The 21016-nt window shown below is 38.5% G+C and overlaps 1 protein-coding gene across 3 annotated transcripts in view; it reads right to left on the bottom strand.

Annotated features, from left to right (window-relative positions):
- Positions 1–7253: 7253 nt before the first annotated feature.
- The window catches only part of SLC5A8 (solute carrier family 5 member 8), a 135210-nt gene continuing 121447 nt past the window's right edge, over positions 7254–21016 (bottom strand). For all 3 annotated transcript variants that reach the window (XM_025283642.3, XM_025283643.3, XM_006043582.4), the window contains 5 exons: positions 20592–20678; positions 17065–17270; positions 11509–11612; positions 8884–8963; positions 7254–8620 (listed from right to left, as the gene is read on the bottom strand). In XM_025283642.3, the coding sequence (XP_025139427.3) occupies positions 8495–8620; positions 8884–8963; positions 11509–11612; positions 17065–17270; positions 20592–20678 (603 nt within the window). In that variant the 3' untranslated portion in view covers positions 7254–8494. The remainder of the gene's footprint in view (positions 8621–8883; positions 8964–11508; positions 11613–17064; positions 17271–20591; positions 20679–21016) is intronic.

Genomic DNA, 21016 nt, shown 5'->3' with positions numbered 1-21016 from the left:
TTGATTGAGCTTCCGAGGTGGCTGTAGTGGTAAAGAATCTGCCTGCAAATGCAGGAGACACAAGAGACTCGGGTTCTATCACTGGGTGGGGAGATCCTCTGGAGTAAGACATGGCAACTGCTCCAATAGTCTAGCCTGGAAAATTCCATTGACAGAGGACCCTGGTGGGAGTCACAACATCAGACACCACTGAGCACAGCACGCATGCATTGTTGACTACTTGCTATTTAAAAAAAAAAAAAAAAGAGAATATTACTTCTTTCCATCCTCACTCCCCTATCTGCCTAGGTTTTTCTATTTTTTTATCTAAGCTTATAATATTTCTATTCTGTTCAGAAACCAAAAAATACTCGTCAGTCTCAGTAGGTCTCAGGTGTTTGAGCCTAATTCCCCTATTGGTTTCCTTCTTTTCATCCGTCCTGTTCTTATACTACCCTAGGTGTGCAGGTTGTCGGAAATTGTTAGGCTAAAGTCCTAGTCACCTAGACACTTTATGTACTCATTTCTGCTTCATGCTTACAAACCACTGTAGAGTCTCTCTAACACCCCAAGGTCATATGCCTGACCTGTGTAATTATTGGGGTAATTTCACAGCTCAGCTGTGTAATTATTGGAGTCCTATGACTCTAAGCTTTAACCAGGAGATGGGGCACAAGTTGTGCTGTTTTTCTCAAATCCCACAAACCTATGGCAGTTTGCTGTGACCACTTCAGCACTCACCACATAAAGTAGGACACAGGCCCTTCCTCAGAGACTCATTAATATATTGACTCTCATGGTTTCCTCTAAACCCTCCCAGCATCAGAAATCCATTTCTATTTTAGGGGTTTGAGAAGTTAGCTCTTACCTTCCAAGATATTTTGACTCTGTCAACCAAGAGGTTAGATTTTTGACTCTCAAAAGTCAAGAAGAAATCTTTTTTTTCCTCTGGTATTTGTGGAAGCATCCTTTTTCTGAGCTAAAAACACCAAACGCTTAATTATTTGAATGTGAAAGAAGAGGCAAGGAGGCAATCAAATGCTCCAGGGTGTGGAGAAGATCATTGGTTAAGTTTTCTGAATATCTTCTCTACTTGATCACTTCCCCTGCAGATGGCCTCCTTGATCCAGCCTCTTACCTCTCTGTTCATGCTAAATTGCTTCAGTCATGTCCAGCTCTTTGCAACCCCATGGGCTGTAGCCCACCAGGCTATTCTGTCCATGGAATTCTCCAAGCAAGAATACTGGAGTGTCTGCCGTGCCCTCCTCCAGGGATCTTCCCGACCCAGGGATCAAACCCATGTATCTTAGGTTTCCTGCATTGGCAGGCAGGTTCTTTACCACTAGCGCCACCTAGGAAGTCTCCATTACTGTCTCATACCATTTTTTTCAGTCTTATCTTTGCCTGGGTATCCTGGCTTCCACCCATGCATGACTTTAGCAGGAAGATAAATCTATGTATTTATCTTTCTCCTATTGCTTGTCTGTCCATCTCCTTCACCTGTCTCCTACTGTTTCTCTGTCTAGGGCCAGTCGTGTCTGACTCTGTGTGACCCCATAGATGGCAGCCCACCAGGCTCCCCCGTCCCTGGGATTCTCCAGGCAAGAACACTGGAGTGGGTTGCCATTTCCTTCTCCAATGCATGAAAGTGAAAAGTGAAAGTGAAGTCGCTCAGTCGTGTCTGACTCTTCGCGACCCCATGGACTGCAGCCTACCAGGCTCCTCCGTCCATGGGATTTTCCAGGCAAGAGTACTAGAGTGGGGTGCCATCGCCTTCTCCAAGATATGTTTAGATCTTGTCATTTTACTCTGTAATTAAGAGACTTTGAATTATAAGAAAACTCTCCCCCAACCCACAGAGTGGAAGAAAATGTAAATTTTATCTGATAAGAAACTTGCATCTTGAATGTGCAAGGAACTCTTATAATTCAATAAGAAAAAGATATATAAGCCACTGGAAAATGGGCAAAAGATCTCAATAGACATGTCACCACAGAAGATGTACAAATGGCCAATAAACAGAAAAAGATTCTCAATATCATTAGCTATCAGGAAACTGCAAATCAAAATCACAAGATACTACAGCTATAATCAAACATATAGTTAACAACTGGTCATCAGGATATGGAGAAATTGGACCCCTCATACATTACTGATAGAAATGTAAAATGGCACAACCACTCTGGAAAGAGTCTAGTTGTCCCTCAAATGGTTAAGTATAGGGTTACCATATGACCCAGGAATTCTCCTGCTAGTATATACTTAAGAGAAATGAAAACACACATCCACACAAAATCTTGCACACAGCATTCAGATTAGCGTTATTCATAATAGCGTAAAAGTAGAAGCAACACAAATGTTTATCAACTAATGCGTGAGTAAATAGAATGTGATATAGCCATACAATGGAATATTGTTAGACCATAAAAATGAATGAAGTACTGATGTCTACAACATGGATTAACCTTGAAAACATTATGCTATGTGAAAGAAGCCAGTCACAAAAGACCACTGTGGTCACAAAAGACATACTGTGGTTTTTCAATTTTCATGTGATTTCATTTATATGAAATTTCCAGAATAGAAAACTCTGTGGAGACCAAAAGGAGATTAGTGATCGCTTAAGGCTAACTGTGTTGGGAGGAAATGGGGATGGACTGCTTATGGATATGGGGCTTTTTCTGGGTGATTAAAATGTTCTAAGATTTTAGTCGTCCAATTCTGTGACTATAAAAATATGAAAATATAGAAATTATGAACTAGATTAGAAGAAATAAGGGATGAGACAAAAAGTGACACCATTCATCTAATAGGAGTAAAGAGTTACGGAATAGAGAAAATGGGAGATGGGGGGAGATTAAAAGAGAGAACAGCTAAGAAATTACCAGTATTAAATACATTACTCTCTATTTTCAGATACAGTCTTAATTGCTTAAAATATAAAGTATTCTTCCAGTGACAAAAGTATTACATGTTTATTTGCTTACACATTTATAACCTACACATAGTACATAGGAAGAGTCCTTTGTGTGGTAGGGTGGAAATAACTTTCCATAAAAGCTGATAACATTAATTAAATTCAATTTGACATTTAGTCCCTAAGAACAAACACCTGCAGACACTTGTAGAGTTTAATCAGCAAGTTGAAATATCAGAAATGCAATCATGTTTTTATATTATGATGTTCAATCTCAAGTTTTTTACAAACAATGGGCATGTAACTTAAGTGTGAAAGTCAATTTTACAGTTATTAAATTATACAGCAAATTTTCAGTAACTAAAGGGTCATGCAGTTTGTTGACTCTGTATCAACAATCATTATTGGATGAAACTCAGAATTTCATGTAAGGATCAATACAAAAGCTACTTCCTCCATCTCAACCACATCCCTGTCCCATGTTATCTACATTGTGGACAGACACTCATTTTCTATACTTTCTGGAGTTATCATAAATAAAACAAAATTATGAAACCTTCATATTCATATATTAATATTTCCTTTATCCTAGAGCATGTTAATATTGAAAACCATGTTGCAAAATGAAACTCTTTTAAGAGTTGTTTTCACATTTACTCACAATTCTACAGGCCTTACTATTTTCAAATGCTGTGGAAAACATATGGTTATTATTCTGCATCATAACATTCCATATGCTAGAATACTTTATCCTCACCTGTAGATGAGAATAATCAGATAAGTCAAGGCCACTTTCTAAAGGAACATAGCCAAGGTATGTGACTTCGGGAAAAATCAAGATTTCAACATTAGCCTCTCGGGCAGGATTTCTTGAACTCAACACTATCGCTATCTGAGGCAGGATCATCTTTTGCTGTGGAGGAGATGGTGGATCTGCGCATCATAGAACATTTAGCAGCATCTCTGAATTCTATCCACCAGATGCCAGTAGCACCTCCTCACCAGCTGAGACAACCAAAAATGTATCCCGATTCTTTCCAAATGTCACCTGAGATGTAAAGTTGCCCCATGGAGAACCACTAGTTGACAGGGAAAATGAACACATTAGCAACTAAATGGATGAATGTACATATATCCTGTTTTACATCCTACATATAAAATTTTCTTTTCTCTATGGAGTGAATGTGATTGGCCTGTAGCCTTTTGATTCTTACCTATATTTTAATATTTCTATGGTAGATATCTTTTAGAGAAAGGAACTATCACCACATCATTACATTGAAAATTATTAACAGCTTAACTTTTTTCAAAACTAGCAATAACCTTTGTCTCAACTTTTGTTTTTGTTTTTTTTTTAATTTTATTTTATTTTTTAAACTTTACATAATTGTATTAGTTTTGCCAAATATCAAAATGAATCCGCCACAGGTATACATGTGTTCCCCATCCTGAACCCTCCTCCCTCCTCCCTCCCCATTCCATCCCTCTGGGTCGTCCCACTGCACCAGCCCCAAGCATCCAGTATCGTGCATCGAACCTAGACTGGCAACTCGTTTCATACATGATATTTTACATGTTTCAATGCCATTCTCCCAAATCTTCCCACCCTCTCCCTCTCCCACAGAGTCCATAAGACTGTTCTATACATCAGTGTCTCTTTTGCTGTCTCGTACACAGGGTTATTGTTACCCTTTTTCTAAATTCCATATATATGCGTTAGTATACTGTATTGGTGTTTTTCTTTCTGGCTTACTTCACTCTGTATAATAGGCTCCAGTTTCATCCACCTCATTAGAACTGATTCAAATGTATTCTTTTTAATGGCTGAGTAATACTCCATTGTGTATATGTACCACTGCTTTCTTATCCATTCATCTACTGATGGACATCTAGGTTGCTTCCATGTCCTGGCTATTATAAACAGTGCTGCGATGAACATTGGGGTACACGTGTCTCTTTCCCTTCTGGTTTCCTCAGTGTGTATGCCCAGCAGTGGGATTGCTGGATCATAAGGCAGTTCTATTTCCAGTTTTTTAAGGAATCTCCACACGGTTCTCCATAGTGGCTGTACTAGTTTGCATTCCCACCAACAGCGTAAGAGGGTTCCCTTTTCTCCACACCCTCTCCAGCATTTATTACTTGTAGACTTTTGGATCACAGCCATTCTGACTGGTGTGAAATGGTACCTCATAGTGGTTTTGATTTGCATTTCTCTGATAATGAGTGATGTTGAGCATCTTTTCATGTGTTTGTTAGCCATCTGTATGTCTTCTTTGGAGAAATGAAGCAATTTCAATTGAAATTTTAAGCACACTATTTGAGTTAATAAGGTGTCAAATGACCTCTGATACTCATACATATTTTTGTGAGGTAGGCATGTGTTTAGTGTTAACTTCCATTATTAGAGATTAAGTATAAATTCAAGGTGATACAACTTGTTAGTGGCAAAAAAAAAAGGCAACTTACATGGCTTTTTGCTCCCATTAGCACTTTTATGATTCAAAATAATTAAGAACACTTGATTTTTTAAAATTCATATTATATTAACATTTTACCTTCATTTGGTTTAACTCAAAGATTTAGACAAGATAAATAATTTTTAATACTTAATAGTAATATTACTTTTATTTCTTAAGAATTCCATCTGGTTCTCTCACGTTTATAAAAGTAAAATATCTACAATCCCTAATGTCACAAAGACATAGTTTATTAAAAGAAAATGAATAAGAATCAAAGTATTATATTTCTCATTAAGAATATATTGCATGAAAAAAGTATATATTGCATAACTCCTTGGCGGTCAGATAAGAAAAAATTATTTAAATAACTTGATTTTTATTTCCTAAATTAAAGCAGTCTATACATATGTGCATTTAGAATTACTAAATAAATAACAATAGTTCAAATCACCCTCACATGAAACAAGATTATATCTTGTTTCATTCTACTCATTAAAAAATTACAGAAAGGTTTACAAAGTTTGATATATGCTTACAAATATGTTGATTAAAAGTAACAACTTTACATATACAAAATATATGAATATATCATTAATTTAAATGTATAAATCTCTTTGTTTTAGATTAATGTTATTTCCTATTTTTTAATTTATTAATGTTTTTAATTGGCAACCTCTAAATGTACACAGCATAGTCACTAAGTATCAAAAAATAAGCAAAATTATCTAATTATAAAATATTTTAATGTACCTAAATATTTCATACATTATTACTTTAAAACAGTGTGAAGCTAAAAAAAAAAAAACCTTCTAAACAGTATCTAATGTGTGAACTATAGAAAAAAAGTAAACTATTGATGAAAGCCTGTAACCAAAGTCTTAGCTAGAATAGTAGCAAAAGAAACAAAATAAACTTTGAGATTGCTACTTGAAATTTTAAAACATGGAACATAGCATATACTCAGTAATTCCAGAACACTAAAGAAAAATATTTGCCTATGTAATTTAGCTTTTCAACCAGGTGGGTATACTGGAATTCAGTATGTCTAAGCATTGCTGTTTAGTCACTAAGTCATCTGACTATTTGAAATCCCATGGACTGTAGCCTGTCAGACTCTGTCCATGGAATTTTCCAGGCAAGAATACTGGAGTGGTTTGCCATTTCCTTCCATGTCTATGCATGCATGCTCACTTCAGTCACATCCGGCTCTTTGTGACCCTATGGCATCAGGTCCTAATCACTTCATGGCAAATAGATGGGGAAACAGTGACAGACTTTATTTTTGGGGCTCCAAAATCACTGCAGATGGTTACTTCAGCCACGAAATTAAAACACGCTTACTCCTTGGAAGAAAAGTTATGACCAACCAAGACAGCATATTAAAAAGCAGAGATATTACTCTGCCAACAAAGGTCTATCTAGTCAAAGCTATGGTTTTTCCAGTAGTCATGTATGGATGTAAGAGTTGGACCATAAAGAAAGCTGAGCGCTGAAGAATTGATGCTTTTGAACTGTGGTGTTGGGAGAAGACTCTTGAAAGTCCCTTGGACAACAAGGAGATACAACCAGTCCATTCTAAAGGAAATCAGTCCTGAATATTCATTGGAAGGACTAATGCTGAAGCTGAAACTCCAATACTTCGGCCACCTGATGCAAACAGCTGACTCATTTGAAAAGACCCTCATGCTGGGAAAGATTGAAGGCCAGAGGAGAAGGGGATAACAGAGGATGAGATGGTTAGATGGCATCACTGACTCAAACGGACATGAGTTTGAGTAAACTCCAGGAGTTGGTGATGGACAGGGAAGCCTGGCGTGTTGCAGTCCACGGGGTCACAAAGAGTCAGACACAACTGAACGACTGAACTGAACTGGACTCTAGTCCTTCAGGCTCCTCAGTCCATGGGATTCTCCAGGCAAGAATACTAGAGCGTGTTGCCATTTCCTTTTCCAGGGAATCTTCCAGACTCAGGCATCAAACCCACATCTCCTGCATTGCAGGCAGATTCTTTACCACTGAGCCAGGTGGCAACCCATGTCTAAGCGTATGTACCTTTAAATTTAAATGATTGCAGGTTAGTTGACTTTCAAAAATGCAGCTTAATAGTATTCAGAGGAATCTTCTAATTCCATGGAACTTAATCATTTTTAATTCTGTGTATGTTCTTGGACCACCAAATCTGTAAGTACCTAGTTGACAGTACTTTGGTCAGTATAAGGCTCATGGGAGGGAGTTTATATTTATAGGCTGGGATGCAGTGAACCAGGATCTGGGGTAACAGGATTCACACTGGGTGTCTTAAGACATATGCAAGCACGAGGCAATAGAGTGAATGGGAAATTATGAATAGGAAGGCAAGCAAGCATGAAATGCACAACAAAACCAAAGTCGATGGGTCAGAAAATTGGAGTCCAGATAAGAACTAGAGTCTAAGAAAGGCAATACAAGCAGCCAGTGGCCAGGAACTATAGATAACAATCAAAAAGGCCTAAGAATAGATGTGTAGTACCAAGAAGGCCTTGATTATTGGGCCCATGTTCTGTCCCAAACAGGATGCTTCTTGATTACCACCCTCCTGAGCAAGAATCAATTCCAAGATTAATATGTGCCCTGGGCTGATAGGGATTGATGAGAAGCAAAGATTTAGATAGCATAGACCCACTATTTCATTGCTCCCTAAAAACAGAGTATGATAGGAGGGAGAAAGATCTTTTTCAACATCAATTACGATTTTAGCAAACTCTAAAACATGCTAGCACCAAATGCATGGGAAATATTTTTAACAATGCCCTAATTTAAGAATATTCTTTTAACCATCAAGCACATGTTATATGTATGTATTAGCTTTTCAGCAAATATGTAGTCACAACTTTCACAACTACAGCTTCACTGAAATAAAAGAGAGTTATAGGGAAATGCTGATGCTGAAACTTTCACCTCCAGAGTTGCATCAATTAATGAGTGTAGAAAGTTAAAAAAAAAAAGTCAGGGCTTTGCTTAAACAAAATGATCCCCCGAAGTTCCCTCCAAAGTACTCACTATAGACCAAAAAAAAAAAAAAAATCTAAAACCTGATTCAAGTATTTTAGAAGACATAAAACTGGCACACTGCTTAAGGTCATTTAGCATCACAGCTGCTTCACAAACGAGTTCCATTGATCTTGCTGCTTTGATCTGTGCCATTCAATTCAATATGGTTGAACGCAGGATTATCAGTTCCACCATCTTCTACTGGATGAGATTTATAGCCTAAAACTTGCTTCTTCTAAAAGAAAATGTTAACATGATGATTAGAAAAAAGAAACTGTTCATTCACCTCAATAATTATCACTACTACTTTTCTTTCTCTAAATCTTATTCACAGTCTACTGAAGCAGAGATAAACAACAGAAATCAATCATTTTAAAGAGGAAGGCAAATACCTTCCTTGTCCATCAGAGTTCCAAAGAGAGTCTGAGGACTAATGAGTATTCTATACTGGTGATAAAAGCAGTCTTAAGAATTTAAGGAAAAAGAAAGCCAACTCACTTTCTTAAAAATGTCAAAATTAGATAAAAAGTCCTCTTTGGTTAGTAGGAATCTGCAGTCTATGTTTTGTTTTCTTCCTCCTGAAAAACAGACATTATTTACATCATTAAAAAGATATCTGTAACAACCCAGGGATGGACCATCATACACACATTTAACTCGAGCACATTCACTTCTATGCACTTACAAAACACAAAGAGTCTTTTAAATAGTGCTGGAGACTCAGCCCACTCTTTCTCTTCCTTCAGTCAGTCCCAGATTCTGCAAGCCTCTCACTGGGATCAATATGAGTCTAGTGTTTAAGGATAAATGAGATGGCTCTTAAATGTAAGCCAACTGCCTCATCCAGTATTAGCTAGGGAAGAGTCATCTGGCCCAATACTGGTAGGAAAACTGGTTTAAAAGCATTCTACATGTTCTATCAATAAAATATCAAACCATCTACCTCTGCTTCAGACAGCAGAGTTTCCTTTCCTTAATCTGGTGGCTGTGAATGTATGAAGAAATGTAGAAAACTGTGAATTGTTGGATAAACTATTCAAATGAAAACCAATATGGTTATCAGAATCAAAGCATTTAAGGGGGGGAGGAGCAAAGAAAGTATTATGACACTCACATTTTTTAAGGAAAAAAATGAGTTGAAAAAGACCAAAAGTCAAATAGTAAAAGGAGATGTTTGTTCCAGATCTGAATGGTTGGATTACTGGTGAGAAAAGTTTAAAATCTGTCTTAAAATATATCACAACAGATAAGAGAGTAAACCTGCCATGCTGGGAATTTTACTTAGGAGAAATAGCATAGTTCTTTTTGAAAAGAAAGAGAATAGTTTAAACAACTGTTTGCGAGGTAACAGAAATCTACAAACTTTATTATAAACTTACAATAATTATAGATTGTAATGTCTATAATAATGACAAGTATATAATGTTAATATAATCATTAATCTGTTATATTAATGTCATTATTAATATAATTTTAATAATAAATGCAAGTACCAAAGAAGTATCAAAGACAGTGCTATCCAGATGCCAAAAAATCAATGAGAGGTGGTAGTACTCTACAAAGTGGGCACTGTGCTGGTAGATTTGTAGCATAAAGCAGACATCACACATACTTGGATGAAGTATAGGATTTCTGACTGATTATAACACATTTGATAAAGAAAGCAGTGGAGCTTTCTGCCCCTTGTTTGGCTGCTCTGCATGTGTACATGTGAGGGAACACAGGAAATTAGGGAGCCCAGCTTTTCTCCCCAACTCCACACTACTGCTCTGCTCCAAACCACCACGACAGCTCACCTGGATAAGTGCAATAGCCTCTACCCACCCTCCTTTCCTTACGGACTACTCTCAAAACTGGATCAGCACTCTCCTTTGAAAATTATTGGAAAAGTATTTATAAAAATATCCCATGTAGTAGACCTAAAAGACATAGAGATGGAAAATAGAGAGAAGAGATAAGAAAATCAGAGGGTCTGTCCAAGTTTAAAACATTTGACTAATAGGAGTTTCCAGAAAGAGAAAATTGAAAATGGCAGGAAATTATAAAAGAAATCATGTAGGAAAATTCCCTGGAACTGAAGGATATAGGTCTTTAGACCCTCCTGAGGGTTTAGGGCAGGACAGTCATTGTGAAATGGGTCACATGTAAACAGCCAGTACATGACAGGGAACTGGTATTCTGAACAGCAATAAGACAAGTCGAAGAAAAGTAAGACAGGCTCCAGGAACAAGAAAGTTACTCTCAACCTAGGATGCTCTACTCACATTGCCAACAATTATCAAGCAGATATGCAATGTTTCCAAGATCTCTTGTCCATCCTTCCTCAAGAACATGCTATAGCATATACTCCATTCAGTTAAGGGCGTAAACAAGAATTAGGAGAAATGGGATTCAGGCAGCAGAGCATTGAACACAGGAAGGAGACCAAGGGAATTCACAGAATGAGGGCAAAATGAAGTCCCAGGATAATGGTTCTACAGCAATCCCAGAAAAGCAGGGTATACCATGTGTATTATTGATTTGATTTGATTTAAAATGTATTTTTTTAAGTTTACAGACATCTGAAAAAAAGCCTTCACACTATGTTTGGATATAAAGACCATAATTAGATATAAAGGCTACTCCTTACATGTACAGATATCTTCTTTCCAGTTTACAAAGAGTTGGTGCAGGACAATGAGAATATCATGGCACAGGGCTATTATAATGGTATGTATAAAACTCCTAGCATTGTAATAGCTACAAAAAAGCATTTTATTTTTATCTTACCGCAAACTGTGAGATAGGCAGGTCAATTGTTATTACCCTCATCTTATACATAAGATAGCTAAGGCTCAGAGTAGCTATGGAGCAGCTATACAGACTTAGAGCTATAAGTTTATGCAGCTGGTAAATGGCGTAACAGATTCAAATTGAGACGGGTCTTCTGTTTTCAAGACTAGTCCCTAAAACTTCCCATGAGTAAAATGGAACAAATAATTGAACTAATAGTATTTCACTATTTTATATAGTATAATAACATAAACAGCTATAAAACAGATATAGTAAAAATTAATACAGAGGTAAATATAGCAATAATAAATATAGCAATACTAATACTAAATATAGCAATGTTAATGTTACCTGTTGATACACTGATAAGCATTCCCACAAATAATGTTACCAAAGTTCCAACAGTGCTGAAGTATAGATATGATAAAGAATACCAGTTATCCATCAGTGGAGTCCTAAGAAAGAACAAAAGCATAACTGTAAGATTTTATGCATGCTACTAGTAACTAAGAGTATGTGTCAATAAGCCTCATGGCAAACTCAGAAAATAATATTTAATCATGTTTCTAATGTCCAAATTTGCTGTCCCACTTTTACCTTATTGGATCAGAAATTAAGTGTGACCTAACTTTTGACTGTGTGGATCACAATAAACTATGGAAAATTCTGAAAGAGATGGGAATACCAGACCACCCTACCTGCCTCTTGAGAAACCTATATGCAGGTCAGGAAGCAACGGATAGAACTAGACATGGAACAACAGACTGGTTCCAAATAGGAAAAGGAGTACGTCAAGTCTGTATATTGTCACCCTGCTTATTTAACTTATATGCAGAGTACATCATGAGAAACACTGGGTTGGAAGAAGCACAAGCTGGAATCTAGATTGCCGGGAGAAATATCAATAACCTCAGATATGTAGATGACACCACCCTTATGGCAGAAAGTGAAGGGGAACTAAAAAGCCTCCTGATGAAAGTGAAAGTGGAGAGTGAAAAAGTTGGCTTAAAGCTCAACATTCAGAAAACTAAGATCATGGCATCTGGTCCCATCACTTTGTGGGAAATAGATGGGGAAACAGTGGAAACAGTGTCAGACTTTATTTTTGGGGGCTCCAAAATCACTGCAGATGGTGATTGCAGCCATGAAATTAAAAGATGCTTACTCCTTGGAAGGAAAGTTATGACCAACTTAGATAGCATATTCGAAAGCAGAGACATTACTTTGCCAACAAAGGTCCATCTGACTAGTCAAGGCTATGATTTTTCCAGTGGTCATGTATGGATGTGAGAGTTGGACTGTGAAGAAAGCTGAGCGCTGAAGAATTAATGCTTTTGAACTGTGATGCTGGAGAAGACTCCTGAGAGTCCCTTGGACTGCAAGGAGATCCAACCAATCCATCCTAAAGGAGATCAGTCCTGGGTGTTCTTTGGAAGGACTGATACTGAAGCTGAAACTCCAGTACTTTGGCCACCTCATGCGAAGACTTGACTCATTGGAAAAGACTCTGATGCTGGGAGGGATTGGGGGCGGGAGGAGAAGGGGACGACAGAGGATGAGATGGCTGGATGGCATCACCAACTCGATGGACATGAGTTGAGTGGACTCCGGGAGTTGGTGATGGACAGGGAGGCCTGGCGTGCTGCGATTCATCGGGTAGCAAAGAGTTGGACATGACTGAACGACTGAACTGGACTGAACTGAACTGAACCTTGATCTCATAATACCAATAATGTTTATTATAATACCAATGTCCATGTTTACTCATTCTATTCATGTTATTCACTCAACACTGCTTTTTTTCCCAGGCACTGTTCTCATTGGAAAGTCTGCCATTGAAAAGGTGGACAAAGGGGTTCCTGCTCTCAGGAAGTTTACATTCTAAAAGAGATATGTAATGATTAAGTAAACAAATTAATAAACATAATAATTCCCATTTTGATTGTAGAGAAGAAAGCATTTAAATGAGACATTAATATCAAAATGAGAAATTAATGTCAAAGATACTTTAAAAATTCCATGAATTTTGGAAATTAAATGTCCACTTTTAAATGATGTCTCCTGGCAATCTTGATTCCAGCTTGTGATTCATCCAGCTGAGCATTTTAGGTGTAAAATATAGTGATTCACAATTTTTTAAGGTTATATTCCATTTACAGTTATCATAAAATATTGGCTATACTCACTATGTTGTATAATATGTCCTTGTAGCTTATTTTATACCTAATTGTTTTTAATCACTTGCCCCTATATTGCCCCTCCCCACTTCTCTGCTTTTTTGTTATCTTCATTGTTTTGTGGTATTTTTTAGATTCCACATATAAGAGATATCATACAGTATTTGTGTTTGTCTGACTTATTTCACTTATATTTCCAGCGACGTGGATAGACCTGGTAGGCACATTGTAGTATTTTAAGTGGAGAAGTGACATGACCTGATCTGCTTCTAAAACAACTGCTCTAGGATTCCACATGCAGCTTTGATAGACCCACCATCCAGCCAAAAGTAATATTAGAACTTAAGGGGTCAAGATCCCAGAAAGAAGGGAAAAATAGAAGTTAGCTAGTGAACTTAAGATAATGTGATATATTGGGCCAAAGACAGACAAAATAGAACAGAATAGAAAATCGAAAAATTGACCCACAAAAAATAGTCATTGGGTTTATGTCACAGTTGCCACTGCATGGCAAAATGGTGCAAAAAGAAGATATTTTCAATAAATGGTTTTTGGCTAATATCCATATGGGGAAAAAATGAATCTTGATCACTTGAAATCAATTCCAAAGTGGATTACAATTCACAAATGGAAATGGTGCACAAGAAAGCTTTTAAATAAAAAAATTAGAGGAATATCTTTATGACCTCAAGGTAGGCAAAGATTTCTTAAACGGGACTCACAAAAGACTAACCATATAGGAAGAGACTGATAAGTTGAACTCAATTAAAATTAAGGAATTCTGACCACTAAAAAGCATCACTGCTGCTGCTAAGTCGCTTCAGTCGTGTCCGGCTGTGCGACCCCATGGACTGCAGCCTACCAGGCTTCTCCGTCCATGGGATTCTCCAGGCAAGAACACTGGAGTGGGTTGCCATTTCCTTCTCCAATGCATGAAAGTGGAAAGTGAAAGTGAAGTCGCTCAGTCGTATCTGACTCTTAGCAACCCCACGGACTGCAGCCTACCAGGCTCCTCCATCCATGGGATTTTCCGGGCAACAGTACTGGAGTGGGGTGCCATTGCCTTCTCCAAAAGCATCACTGCTGCTGCTGCTGCTGCTAAGTCGCTTCAGTCATGTCCGACTCTGTGCGACCCCAGAGATGACAGCCCACCAGGCTCCCCCGTCCCTGGGATTCTCCAGGCAAGAACACTGGAGTGGGTTGCCATTTCCTCCTCCAATGCATGAAAGTGAAAAGTGAAAGTGAAGTCGCTCAGTCGTGTCCCACTCTTAGTGACCCCATGGACTGCAGCCTACCAGGCTCCTCCATCCATAGAGTAAAAAGGTAAGCCACAGAGTGGGAGAAAAATATTTTCAAAACTTATCTTTTATCTAGAATTTATCAAGAAAACTTAAATAAATAAAAACAGAGAACTCATTTTAAAATGGACAAAAGATTTCAATAAAGTCACAGAAGTTCATAAAAGTAGTTATACAAATGCCCAGTTCAGTTCAGTTCAGTCGCTCAGTCGTGTCCGACTCTTTGCGACCCCATGAACTGCAGCACGCCAGGCCTCACTGTCCATCACCAACTCTTGGAGTTCACTCAAACTCATGTCCATCGAGTTGGTAATGCCATCCAGCCACCTCATACAAATGCCCAGTAGACATGTAAAAAGGTATCAAACTTCATTAATCATAAGGGAAATGCAAGTTATGTACCCATTAAGTATTGGGAACTTAAAAAGTAAAAACTGAATCTGAGTAATCGAAACCTAATATGTAGGCAATGAGAGTAGCCTACTTCACCTTTGGCTGTGTGTTCACTCCCCTTGAACTCTAGTCATCCTGAACTGTGCATGATGTCCTAAGACACCATGTGGCTTCAGGCCTTCCTGATTTGCATATGTTGCCTTCATTCTGCAACATACACTCCTTCTTCCTTTTTTCCCCCTGTCTGATCTTGTTCACCTGATTATTTCACTCATGTTACACTCCTCTAGAATCGTTCACTCAGGAATCATTAGGCTCCTCCTCCTTCTGGTTGTCATGATAGACTGTGAATACTACTTTTCACAATGTGTTACTTGTTTATTCTCTTGTCCAACTTCCGTTTGGGTCATTTTCTGTGACAAGAATAACTTTCCAGACCTTCTCTTCTAGCCAACTTCTGCATTCTTCAAGTATTAGTGCATCCCTGAAGTCTGTGCTAATTTACATTTCAACTTTGCTTATAATCATTCTTGTGGGTACTTAGTTCATACTCAAAAAATTCTGATTTATTAGCTGAGCTATTTTATAAATAAGCTAACATAGAACAGTGATTATTATGGTACCAGGCACATAGTAAATCTCAGCTCATTTATGTATTTTGGAAATCCAAATAACCAATCTGCCTTTAAATTAAAAGATACATCTACATAATTAGGACAAACACTAAGAAAAATTGTGAAATGAAAAGCACAACTTCAACATCCTCCAATTTACCCTTAATCACTTCTCCCTTAACTAATTCATCACTTCTCCCTTCTCTCTAATGACTTTCTGAGCTCCACCCCATAAATGCATTCATTCTTATCCAGAATATGCCCTGTATTTCTGTGCCCCTATTGCCATAGCATCCCCATCTAGTCAAACCTTCCCCCACACATGCCTCAGGCCCTAGAACTACCTTTTCTCTTTACCCATGCAGATTACCAGCCCTGACTCCCACACAAGTATTCTCATAGCTGAATTCCCTCTGAATCACCAATAATGTTTGTATGTATGGTCACATTCCTTCTCCCAGGAGTGTGTCCCATTTTAAGAGGGAGATGCCATGTTTTGTCTCAAAAGAAATGATTCTCTAGTGGCTTCATTCAGGCAAGCTGGTACTGGGGCAATACTTTAGGGGAAGTACCCTCATCTTTGCATTCCTTGAATGCATCCATGGGTTTTGTGCTTTAAAGCTGAAGATGTACATACCCACTAAGGGTAGTCTTGCTCTCACATCCACTGTACAGTTTAACAGTGATGTACCAAAAGGTCTGTTGCTGTTTAGTCACTAAGTGAAACTCGCTCAGTCATATCTGACTCTTTGTGATCCCATGGACTATAGCCCACCAGGCTCCTCTGTCCATGGAATTTCCCAGGGAAGAATACTGGAGTGAGTTGCCATTTCCTTCTCCAACCAAAAGTCTACATTATTTCATTAAATCAGATGACATCAGTAGCCAGAAGCTCAAAAATGTACTGCATAACTGAAAACTCTAACAGGAAGATCACAGCTGCAACTCATTGCCAATGCTCTAAAGATCTGGAATATTTAAAACTGAACAAATAGCAATCATCCAATGTATTTCAACGAATTGCAGCTTCTAGTTGGTAAAAGTTATACTTCAAAGGCTATATATGCAATGTGTCTTTTATAATTTTGCTTTTCATTTTAAAGGTTTTTCAGTGGACAAAGACAACTTTTCATTCAAGTGGAACTAATATTTGTCAGCATTTACACATAGTAGAATTTTTTGTTACTATTCAAGTCTTCTCTGCATCTGTAGTTGAAGTGGAAGTTTTTATTGAAATTAAGAAAATATGGCTTTTTTTGTGTGCTATTTCTGAACAAAATATAGTAGCCAGAAAGCCACATGCACTCTCCTCATTTCAGAATTAGGCAAAATCACAGCACTGCAGGCAAGACAAAGAGCAACAGAGGTTTTCTATCTGTCACATTCATTTTTTAAAATATGACATTACAAAGCTCAATTCATTACCTTTCAATATTGTGTACTTGAGAAGCACTGGTAGAAAATGGCATTTCTGTGGTTGTCATCCAATTTGTTCCATTGTATGTGCTGTTACAGCCATAGGTTTCAAGTCTTAATGGCATCATTCTCTCAGGAAGTGGGGGATAAAGCTGAGCTCCAATTCCGACCCACAAAGAAACGGCAAATCCAGCCAGCAGACCCCCAAGTGCTCCCTGCAAAACAGAAGTGTTTTTCAAAACAAATAATACAGTTTGCTTTGAAATAGAAGTTAACATTAGGAGCTTAAGCTCAACATGGTCCAAGTCAAATTTACCAGCTTCCTTCCTAAAACTCTTCTCCCTTGCAAGCTCCCTGCCTCTTGCCAAGGGCAGCATGGGTCCCAGGTCCCTCAGCCCAGAGCCCTTGTCTCTGGAGCCCCCAACCCCTATTTTATATCTCTATCTTGCCAATCACCAATTCCTCTTCATTTTTCTTTACATATCTCATAATTCCATGCCTTCCACTCTGTCTCCATGGCCAGCCCTCTGTTCTGGTCTCTTCATCTCTTTACACCCAGTGACCACAACAGACAGATATGCAGTTGACTTCAAGCCAACTTTTCCCTCCACTTTTACTTAATTTACAAAAAAAATGGCATATCATATGAGCAACAGGGGCTTCCCAGGTCGCACTAGTAGTAAAGAACCTCCCTGCCAATGCAGGAGACCTAAGAGACTCAGGTTCGATCCCTAGGTTGGGAAGATCCCCTAGAGGAGGGAACACCAACCCACTCCAGTAGTCTTGCCTGGAGAATCCCATGGACAGAGGAGCCTGGTGGGCTACAGTCTCTAGGGTCGTAAAGAGTCAGACAAGACTGAAGTGACTTAGCACACACGCATGCATGAGCAACAGGCTATGAAGAAGAAAGCATCCACAAAATTTATTCCTTTACTTAGCAACATGCATGATAAGTAAATTAGGGGACAATGCTGCTGCTGCTGCTAAGTCGCTTCAGTCGTGTCCGACTCTGTGCGACCCCACAGACGGCAGCCCACTGGGCTCCTCTGTCCCTGGGATTCTCCAGGCAAGAATACTGGAAAATAGCAAGGTGTTTTCACAAATGACTGCAACGGTACATATAACCAAGCCAAGTACTTCCAGAGATAAGTGGAAATGTCCTCTCTAAAGACATTTGGTTTCACAATCTTTGAAAGACTTGGGTTACCCTGCTCCTACCTTTCACCAGTAATCGAACAGTTTTTGATAGCCAGTCAGTCCTTGAATGATTTAAGCCCTAGTTCCAAATGATGCAGTAGAAAGCAAATCTTGCTGGAAAGCCCCTTTCTCTGTGGTGAAATTTCTCCCCTCACTTTAAGAATAATAATCAGATTATTACAACAGAAATAGCAGTATCTTACTTCCTCTGCTAAGGACAGGTTGGACCTAGTCAGCTATAGCATTTCTGGAGGCAACTCATGGTGGCAATAAATGTCAAAAATCAAAAGTCAATCTTCTTTTAATATTTCAGGCACTCAACCAACCACTTGCATTTCGCAAAGAATCTCATCGAAACTTCAACATTTTGAGGTGGACATGAACTGCCCTCTTTCTTTGTGATTCATTTCTACTAAGCTAGCATTTCATATGACACTTCATTGAGAATTATTATTAACAATAATAACAATGATAATAGCCCTTATTTGTATCTGCCTTACCAATTCCTAATGCCTCATGAGGAAAATGGAATTCTAAGTATAAAGTTCTACAGTTATTCTCCATCTGTCTGAAACAACCACATATACATTATAAGCTTTTCCTAAACTTCAGCTTTGTAGCTGGACTAAATTAGTAGTGTTCTTCCTGACTTTCAGAGAAATTATTTCAATTTCATTTATTCTAAACAAAACTTAGTACACCTCAAAGCACAGATATGTCTATATAGAAGAACAGAGCTATTACTTCTTTCTGAACTCAATTCTAAATTATGATCACCCCTTTGGGAACAGAAGCACGTTGTTGGAGCTACATCTTTAAATATCAGGAGAATAATTTCTGACCAAAGTGGCAAAGAATTTATCTTATTGCTTATCTTTACTGTACCTGGCTATTCACAGGTATCCTTGGCTCTACTGCCCTGAAATCTTTTATATCCAAGCCTGTAAATCTCCTTTAAATCTTAATGATTAATTTTAATGAAGGGTAAAAAATAAATGAAAGCAAAATGTTGTTCTTTAGTTATATAATATAATATTCATAATGTGCATGCTAAGTTGCTTCAGTCATGTCTGACTCTGTGAGACCCTAGGGATTGTAGCCTGCCAGGCTCTTCTGTCCTTGGAATTCTCTAGACAAGAATACTGGCGTGAGTTTTTGTGCCCTCCTCCAGGGGATCTTCCCAACGTAGGGATCAAACCTGCATCTCTTACATCTCTTGTATTGGAAGGCAGGTTCTTTACCTTGAGCACCACTTGGGAAGCCCAATATTCATAATATATTGTATTATATTATATATCATATTATGCATTATTTCATAATATATATCCTTTAGCTGTGCTTTATGATACTCTTTAATATTATATTTTGGGCTTCCCCAGTGGCTCAATGGTAAAGAATCTGCCTGCCAATGCAGGAGACACAAGCTCAATCCCTGGGTCAAGAAGATGCCCTGAAGAAGGAAATGGGCTTCCCTCATAGCTCAGTCAGTAAAGAATCTGCCTGCAATGCAGGAGACCTCGGTTTGATTCCTCAGTTGGGAAGATCCCCTGGAGAAGGAAATGGCAACCCACTCCAGTATTCTTGCCTGGAAAATCCCATGGACAGAGGAGCCTGGCATGCTACAGTCCATGGGGTCGCAAGAGTCAGACACAACTTGGTGACCTAACTACCACCACCACCACTCCAGTATTCTTGCCTAGAAAACCCCATGGACAGAGGAGCCTGGTAGGTTACAGTGCATGAGGTCACAAAGAATCAGGCACAACATAGTGACTAAACAACAATATTATATTTTAGTTATAATTATGTTTTTCTATAATTATGTGATAGTCACAATATCGGAGGAGATAATGGCACCCCACTCCAGTACTCATGCCTGGAAAATCCCATGGACAGAGGAGCCTGGTGGGCTGCAGTCCATGGGGTCGCTAGGAGTCGGACACGACTGAGCGACTTCACTTTCACTTTTCACTTTCATGCATTGGAGAAGGAAATGGCAACCCACTCCGGTGCTCTTGCCTGGAATTCCAGGGACGGGGGAGCCTGGTGGGCTGCCGTCTATGGGGTCGCACAGAGCTGGACACGACTGAAGCAACTTAGCAGCAGTCACAATATATATCGTTCTGGCAGTTTCCATTTAGTTTCACACATGCAGGGTCCCAGTGCATAGTACATTCGTTGTGTGTCCCAGCAAAGTCAATACAAATAACTTAAGTCATCAAGATAAGCCACTAATGACAGGTATCAGAGGAACCATAACTCTGTAGTTGAGAAAAATTGTAGAAATTCTACTGAAGTTGGAAAAGTAGACTTTACATATATTCATCTTTTATACTTACAATTGAGTTGGCAAAGGGAACCAAAATCCCCAAAGAAAACAAGCCCATAAGTGGCCCACCAAGCATGCCAAATATGCTGAGTGCTGCCTACAAAATTAATAAGAAATCATCAATCAGCAATCGGAAATCCAAAGTTAAAACATTTAAAAGTAATTTCATTGCGATGAGGATTTAAACTCAAGACTCCTGAAAATCATGGCAGCCTTGCCATTGACAAAGAGATAATTAGAACCTGGAAGCTTCTGCATCTCAGGCTCAGGTTCTATCTGTTCATTATGTATCCTCAATAAAAGAAGCAAACTATAAAGAGGACAGAGAATTATGAGGCAAGAGGGACACTACTCCTCCTAGCATTGTTCTTGTAGATGTTAATAATCACATCACTCCTTTGTGCTTTGGTAGTCTCAAAATGCTCTGCAAAACAA

This window comes from Bubalus bubalis, chromosome 4 (genome assembly GCF_019923935.1).
Source record: "Bubalus bubalis isolate 160015118507 breed Murrah chromosome 4, NDDB_SH_1, whole genome shotgun sequence".
NCBI classification, from domain to species: Eukaryota; Metazoa; Chordata; class Mammalia; order Artiodactyla; family Bovidae; genus Bubalus; species Bubalus bubalis.
Note: the sequence above shows the minus strand (reverse complement) of the source record. Positions and strands in the feature narration are given on the sequence as shown.